This window comes from Teleopsis dalmanni, chromosome 1, assembly GCF_002237135.1.
Source record: "Teleopsis dalmanni isolate 2A chromosome 1, ASM223713v2, whole genome shotgun sequence".
Taxonomy (NCBI): Eukaryota; Metazoa; Arthropoda; class Insecta; order Diptera; family Diopsidae; genus Teleopsis; species Teleopsis dalmanni.
In genome coordinates, this window is record NC_051846.1 from 22,824,789 (window position 1) to 22,833,157 (window position 8,369).

The following is an 8,369-nucleotide window of genomic DNA, read 5'->3' on the forward strand; positions in this document are numbered from 1 at the left end:
GGAATAAACCACTACTTGGTGTAAATCACTGTATTGGGCATATAGAAATGGGTCGTTTTATAACAAAAGCACAAAATCCTATCGTGCTCTATGTCAGCGGCGGTAATACACAGGTTATTGCCTATTCAAATAAGCGTTATCGTATATTTGGTGAAACTATTGATATCGCAGTGGGAAATTGTTTAGACCGTTTTGCACGTATCATAAAAATTTCCAATGATCCTAGTCCAGGCTATAATATTGAACAACTAGCTAAAAATAGTCAAAACTATATAAAACTACCTTATTCTGTTAAAGGTAAAAAAATATTTTTCGTTTAACGTAATGTTAAATAAAATTATTTAATTTTCAAGGTATGGATGTAAGCTTCTCTGGTATTTTATCATATATAGAAGAATTGGCTGATCCAAGCAAAAGACGTCAAAAACGTAAAAAGGATGAGAATGGTGCAGAACCTGAATATTCTAAAGAAGATCTATGTTATTCATTACAAGAAACTATATTTGCTATGCTAGTCGAAATTACAGAACGTGCAATGGCGCATTGTGAATCAACTGAAGTGAGATATAAATACTTGGATTGATTTTTTTTATTATTACGTTTACCTTTATTCAGGTTCTTATTGTTGGTGGTGTTGGTTGTAATTTACGTCTGCAAGAAATGATGGGTATTATGTGTAAAGAACGTGGTGGTAAGGTATTTGCCACTGATGAACGTTACTGCATTGACAATGGTTTGATGATAGCACACGCTGGTGCTGAAATGCATCGTGCTGGTATACGAATGCCTTGGGATGAATCATTTATAACGCAACGTTATCGTACCGATGAGGTACTTGTAACATGGCGCGACGATTAATTTTTATTAAATTGACAGAACCTTTAAAGTTTTCCAAAAATATGTTTTCGACATTTATGTTAAATAAATAATAATATATTAATAATAAGAGATACCAAAACATATTGATATTATATTTGTAACATGAAAGATATGATGAATTCATTCAGTGGAATTCTTAAAACCATAATCTTGAAGTGCAGCTAATTGATGCTTACTAAATATGATTTTTAGAAGATTTAAACAATCTTTTAAGTATTAAATAGCTTTAGAGTCTATTTTTTTTAAGTGCCACTTACCACTTTCATTCGAGTTTCGTCATCGATTAGGGCCGTAAAATATCTGGTCACAATAATTAATACAGTAATCATAAATTCTAAATTTTAAATTTATCTATTTTTAAATGGCTATAATAAACTTGGTTATTAAAAAATGAATTACTTTAAAAAAAGTAAAAAAGTTAAATATTTCTAAAAATTATATATTATAGAGTAAATAATAAGCCCAGAGGGAACAAGTAATAATATTTGACATCAAATAATTTTTTTAAGGCTATTATGTTTAAAGTTTTGTTTAGTTGATGGTTATTATCTATCAAAAAATTATTATAAAATTGACAGTCATTTAATTATTTGAATTCTGTCGGTCAAGAATGTTAGAGAAAACTTCAGTATTTATGAGCTATGTGAACTCTTAAAGAACAAACCTTTTATTTTTATATAAATTCAACTAATATTTTATTAAATTATTTATTAAGATATTTATTTAAATAGTATTAATTAAACAGCCAAATTTGTCTCCTAAAAATATATTTATTAACATAAAAAAGTAATAGAGCATTGTCGAGCATCCCTTTTTAACCGAATTTTATATGTAACTTGTAAATCATAAATAATTTGAATAATAAATAATTTTATTCATTTAATTCTTTTTCGATGCCGCGCCAGTAACTAGTCATTTCCATTGGAAACAGACGTTTACCTTCGATAATATAAACAGCACCATTTTCTTCCTTTTCCAATGCAGATAACATGCAACGTCCCACATCCGTGACGCTTTGCTTGTTCAAACGATCCAAAACACGATACGATTCATCTCCCATATCAGAATAAAGAATCTTCTCAGTAAAATTCGTGAACATATCAGTAATAGTGGCACCTGGACAAACAGTAATAAATTTGATGCCAGTACGTTGAAGATACATATCGTTCTAGAGAGAAAATATAAAAATTAGTAGAATTATTACATGTAAATAGTTATCTGAAGTATTGGATATCGTCGACATATATATAAGAAGTGTGGGACAACATGATATAATGGAGAAAGTTTTTAGTTATTAGAACTTAATTTCGAATAATTTACACTATACAATAAATATGAAAGTAATCATCCACTCTTATCTAGGTTGTTATATTTAAGCAATGTAATATATAATAAATATATTTCTCTCTTAAAGGAGTCCAAAACAAGTTAGCAAACTTACGCCAAAGCAACGTGTGAAATGTATGATGCCTGCTTTGGTAGATGCATACACAGGAATCAAAAACATAGGATCTAATCCCACAACTGAAGACATATTCATTATAATTCCACCATTGCCACCATTTTCTTTGCTCATGTATTTCATGGCTGCGAGCGTAGAATTAATCATGCCGCCCTTTGAAAGAAATCCAAGATCAATTGCTAAATTTCAGTTCTCTAACAAAACACACCACTTACCAAATTAGTCATCAGTGTTTTTTGTACATCTTTATCGTTGAAGATGCCTGCAACATTCACGACAATATCCAAGCTTCCCAAAGATTTTATTATTTCGGCATATGTAGCATCCATACCTTTTTTATTGGATACATCCATTTTAATAAGCACTACACTTTGAGCTGGATATGAAGATCGCATCTTAACAACCTCTTCCATATTATCCTGTAAATCAATTATAGCTATTTTCTGAAAGGAAACCATGATATTTTAATATCTATACTTTCATGTTTTATAAATCTGTAACATACCGCCACTTCACTAGCAAGCATTTGTTTGCATACTTGCAATCCAATACCACTTGCTCCGCCTGTGATGACGATATTCTTACCACGGAAAGCCATTTTGAGTTTAATATCTTTTATTGAACTGCTTCTTCTTCGATTGCTGCTGGTACCGCCCTGTTCAGTTTTGTAGGAGAAAAAACTTCGTATACCTTGATAGAAATCCACTTTGCTGGTCAATGTTATACTGAATCGATCGCTGATCCCATTCACATTTTTATACTTTTTTGCGAACTATGTAGTTGCGGATATCTGATATCTTCGTTACACATTTGAGTGAGATAATTAAATTTTTTTTTAATCTTTCTATATTGAATTATGCGATTATAAAATAATTTGTAAACGAAGATCTTTGCTACTGATGCACAACTGCCACAATTCCAATCGCAATATCAATTTCATTCGATCGCTACAAAATTAAATAAACACGCTAAGGTGTAAACGGCGAGGCGTTAGTTAGTATTTATCTGAATTAAATGCTATTATTTACATACAAAAGTATTTTTTATTATCATTATTAGATAACCAAATTGTTTCATCTGTTATTTTGTTCTAATAGAAAAAATTTACAAATTGATTGTTGAGGTTGGTTAGGAAAACTTAGCTCGAATTCCCATTTATTTTATTTATTCTCCCATTTATTATAGATTAGTTTGTTTATAATTTTTTTTTAGTAATTGTATAATTAAGATATTTACTAATTGTTACTGAAGCGAAACAATTAAAGATTTTCAATTAACATTCAATCAATTTACAAACTATTTTAGAAATCTCCGATTTGTTTACATTCTTCAATGTAGGTCCCTCAACAACAAAAAAAAATATTTCTATATTGTCTTGAATTAACTTCTACAGTGTTCTCCATAAGAAATATAGACATACTTAGTCCGGTTACTACTCCCTCAACTTGATCACTCCACCGGAGACATGGTCTACCTCTACGCTTTGTTTCTCCAACTACTTCTTTAAATACCTTTTTCGCTAGCACATCTTTATCCTCTTCATTCTTACGACATCACTAACTTATTGTCGTGATAAAGTTCGTACAGCTCGTGATTCAAACAGATGTGGTAGTCGTCGAAATATAGACATAACAACAAGAAAAGTAGTCATATAAGTCCTAACTATAGATTTTGAAGAAAATGAGACAAATTGTCTAATAAGTCGTATAGATTTTAAATGTTCCAAGATGTTGATGACCCTTCGAAAAGTTGTGATTTCCCCAATTCAAGTCAAAGGAAAATAACTTGATAAGTCTATAATAACAGTAACCAATATTTATGAATGAAATTCAGTAATATAATTTTCAAGCTGAAAAATATTTACCATTCAATCGACGCAAGTAAAGTCAAAAGCAAACAATAATGGCTGAATCTGAATACCAAAAAGTTAACTTTCTAAGCCAACACTCGACTATATGCTATCAAATTGTAAACACAATCTATATTTTGTGAGAAGCGCTAAGAGTACAATGTTAAAGTGTTGACATTTCACTACATAAAACTAGGATATGAGATGAAAAACTAAGAGATCTAATAGAAAACATACCAAAGTCCAACCAATAATGAAGACTATATATTTTTTTCATAGCTCTCCAAAAATTCGGATTATTTATAAAAATTGCATATTATGGTTGGTTATTTTACAGCAAATTAACAAAACTCCAAGTCCGAACATATAAGTCAATAACGGCTTTGGGTACTGACCTTTAGCTTCAAATTTGGCAGGGCATAAATTTAACCCTTGGTACTTACATTCGCCAGTCTATTTGTAGACCACTGAAGAGGAGTATTTGCCAATACTCGAAATGGCTGTATAATGAGCCAAAAATTCAATTAATTAAAATAATAAAAGAGTTTGTAATTGTAGCTCACTACTGTTCGAAACCTCTATATAAAGTAATTTAATTCATTTATTTTATTATTATATTCTATTGTAAATATTTTATTCTATTTAGAATTTATTATTATTATTATATTCTATTGTAAATATTTTATTCTATTTAGAATTTAAAAAAAGTTTATATAACATTCAAAATGATGTTTTTCAAACTATCTTTCAATTAGAAGTTTCTGATATCTAACGAGAGATATATACCATACATTTTATTCCGCATATCTTATTCACTGAATTCCATTATATACAAGTTGTTATTTCAATACCGTTCAATCGCTTCTTTCCTAGGGAAACTGTTTCTTAAGCATTTCTCACAAAAGATTAAACTCCGCCTAGAGTTGTAAGCTAGTCTTGTAAGTTAATGGCAAGTAGCTCCATGTCCAAACCGTCACTAAAGAACAAATTCATTCCATCTCTGGTGTAATATTGTCATTACAAAAACAGAACTACAAAACCATCGTCTCGTGACTATTGATGGCTAGTGGTGTCTTTATGAGCTAATACTAGGGAATTACATTTTATTGACTAAATGGACTTCGCATAACTTTACTGGGTATTCTTTTTGTGCAATTAATAAATCATTTATTGCTTTTCATATACATATATTAAATTTTATTGGCCATTTTATTAAAAGTACATACATTTCAATTTTCAATACAACTTCAGGAATTCTTCAATATTTTCAATGTCGTTATTAATAATAAATAAATAAATTCCAATAATTTTGCATAAAACTTTTTCCTCTATATTGTAAAAATTTTGAACATTTATTATTAGATTTTTATTTATAAAAGAACTGTAAATAGATATATCAATCGGTGTAAATAACTCTGTGGTCATTAAATTTTGAACTTCTTTTTGGTTTCAATAGGTATTAGGTATATGTAAGAGGTTTATATATATAATTTTGATAGACATTTAAAAAGTGATTTTTTTTTTATTAGTAGGTTCAGAGGGTATTGCTTCTCTTAGAGCTAAGAATTTAAATGTATTATGTATATGGAAATATATTTTTTAATATGTATTAAATATAAAATATTTATAAATAAATTATTTACGTATATATGCAATATCACAACTTAACTTTAAAATTATATTAAAAATTATTTAAACTAAAAGTAGATTAGAATTTTTAAATTAAGTTCGGGAAAAAACCTTGTTTGAAAATGTGGGTTTCTTAGATTGATCTTGCGAATTTGAAAAATTATTAATAATCATTTTAATTTTTTTTTTTTTTTTGACTAAATAATTAATGTGCAGTATCGTATGAATCCTTGTGTTGATAGCCAGTTACATAGCCAGAATCATCAACCAAATTTTTGCGTCCAGCAATACCTTTACCTTTGCCAGTGGCATCGAAACGTTCTTTATGAGATCCAGTATATTTGCTAGTGTCGGTGAGACGCTCCACAGCTGAAGCAGCTTTGCCAGCCTGAAAAAAATAAATGGAAAAATAGTGTTACATACTTTTCTAACTTAGAATTTAATAAATTTTTCTGTACTTACGGAAACTTGTAACACTCCTGGTGCACCACAACCGGACATTTTCTTCTTGATTTCATCGAGCTCAACTTTTCTAGTTTTTGCTAAATCATCTAAGAACTTATTGTAATCGCCATAGGAGATTTTCATTGCTTTGAATTTCTTGAAATGTATACCAGTATCGGTAGTTGTAATTTTCTTATCGATAACCTTGGCCTGCTTCATCCATTTGTCACTCTGCGATAGTGTTATCATCTTACCATCTGATTTAGTATCTCCGAATTTTGAGAAAGCCTTAAATTGATCTTGAAAACTAACTTTAGGTTCTTCTAAGGCCATTTGAGCCATTTCTGCAACAGGTCCGTCGGCGGGTGCAGGTGAGGGGCTTGTACCATTCTTAGCTTCATCAGACATGCTATTAGATCTGCAAAAAAAATAGTGTTAAAAGATTATTTTTTTTTTTCATATTTTTTTATAGTTCAATAAAAGTTCCTTTCCATGAAATATTTATTTTTATTATAAGTCACGCACGCTACTCAATGTTTTATGGGTAGAAAGGACTTATGTAATTCTCACCTATAAGCTGCTACACGCACATACATTATTGTGTTTTTTTTTAAAGTTTACTAGTTACTTTGTGGATAAACTAAATTGTAATTGACGTAATTCTTATTATTGTATTCTAGGACGTTGTGTGTTTTTGGTGTGTAGAAGAATTATATTTAAAATTAGGTAATTACTCACTTCTTCAGATTTGGTATGATTTCATTGTTCATGTATAATTATAAAATAAAGTAAATACATAGCCCTTAGTTTATTTTTGAGGCAAATCAGACCTAATTACAATTCAGAATATTTCTTTTAAACATTTATTTAAGTAATATTTTTAAATAAATGCATATTAAAATAAATACTCTAGTATAAAATAATTAATAAGGTTTTGAAAATTATATTTGAGATATGCATAACATATATTTGGTATATTTCTAAATCTCACACCCGTTATTATTTAAAAAACTAGGTTTGTTACTTGTTAGGGCTATTGAAACCCTTCTTAAATGTAAACATATTGGAAAGTACTGATAAGGAAGCAATACGAACTACTTAATAGTGTAGTCGAAACAAATAAAAGAAATACGTTTCATATTAAGTATAACATCCATTTCTTTGTATTTCGAATATGGATGTTTGAAAATGATATAGTCAATAAAAGCAAAAAAAATAGATTTCACACCCCACTACCAATTACACTACAGGGTCAACATATCATATATTACTGACTGATCATTAACAGTTTATGAAACAAAAATTTAATTGTACTTGATAATAAAATATGTATTGTAACTAATATAGATCGCACACTAATTAACATTTTATGAGACAATAAAATGATTGGCACGAATATTAAACAAAATATATTATCTGACTGTTAGCTTAATACCCCAGCAAACATTACCTCTAATATGTGGTATACAATAGATTGCTTTTGACCTTTATGTAAGAAAAACCGTGTTATAGTGCTTAACACAAAGTCTTGAGTTTTATCTTGTGTCTATTCTATTCTTCATAGTATGCGTTTCCCCTAGTGGTGAATAGGGCCGCAACGATTCTCTTAAACCGCACTCTGTTAGGTGCTTTTCTGCATATATGCAGAACTATATATATATAGTTCCATGTATAGTGCTCTTCTGTCATTTCTCTTTCAATTGTTCTTCTTCAAGTTAAAGCCGGTGTATCAGGGCGTCGCTGCCTTGTGGTTTCAATGTCAAAGCTTGTCATGGAATATATTTATTTGATCGTCGGATAACATGTACTATCCAATTCGATTTTCGCATTTTTATTTCGGTTACAGCAGTTTTCTGATTTGTTTGGAGCAAAAGTTCTGCATTTGATATGTGGTTAGGCCACCATAATTCTAGGATTTGGTGGCCTAATAATAATAAAACATGTTCTGAATTAATTATATAAAATATTTTAAATACATTTTCACTCCAATAATTTTTATAGATGTAAATTCTGTGTATATAGAAGTTGTAATTGCGACTATTCACTACATTCATGCAGTGATATCTCTAAATTGAATTCATTCATTCAGAAATTAATTAACACTTA

At 29.4% G+C, this 8,369-nt stretch overlaps 3 protein-coding genes across 3 annotated transcripts in view; 1 reads left to right on the top strand and 2 right to left on the bottom strand.

Annotated features, from left to right (window-relative positions):
* The window catches only part of LOC119669379 (probable tRNA N6-adenosine threonylcarbamoyltransferase), a 3,653-nt gene extending 2,734 nt beyond the window's left edge, over window positions 1–919 (top strand). Inside the window, exons 3-5 of the mRNA XM_038079244.1 lie at window positions 19–297; window positions 354–559; window positions 616–919. Of these exons, the coding sequence (XP_037935172.1) occupies window positions 19–297; window positions 354–559; window positions 616–858 (728 nt within the window). The 3' untranslated portion in view covers window positions 859–919. The remainder of the gene's footprint in view (window positions 1–18; window positions 298–353; window positions 560–615) is intronic.
* A 710-nt stretch (window positions 920–1,629) lies between these two features.
* Window positions 1,630–3,063, bottom strand: LOC119671601 (fat body protein 2-like). Its single transcript, XM_038082314.1, has 4 exons — window positions 2,847–3,063; window positions 2,557–2,784; window positions 2,321–2,494; window positions 1,630–2,047 (listed from the first exon to the last, which is right to left on the bottom strand). Exons 1-4 carry the CDS (start codon window positions 2,937–2,939, stop codon window positions 1,751–1,753), a joined length of 792 nt encoding a protein of 263 aa, XP_037938242.1. The 5' UTR covers window positions 2,940–3,063; the 3' UTR covers window positions 1,630–1,750.
* Window positions 3,064–5,998: 2,935 nt separating this feature from the next.
* Window positions 5,999–7,023, bottom strand: LOC119673396 (tubulin polymerization-promoting protein homolog). The gene is made up of 3 exons (XM_038084662.1): window positions 6,834–7,023; window positions 6,282–6,681; window positions 5,999–6,207 (listed from the first exon to the last, which is right to left on the bottom strand). The coding sequence occupies exons 1-3, from the start codon at window positions 6,857–6,859 to the stop codon at window positions 6,025–6,027; spliced, it is 609 nt and encodes a 202-aa protein (XP_037940590.1). The 5' UTR covers window positions 6,860–7,023; the 3' UTR covers window positions 5,999–6,024.
* Between the last annotated feature and the right edge of the window lie 1,346 nt (window positions 7,024–8,369).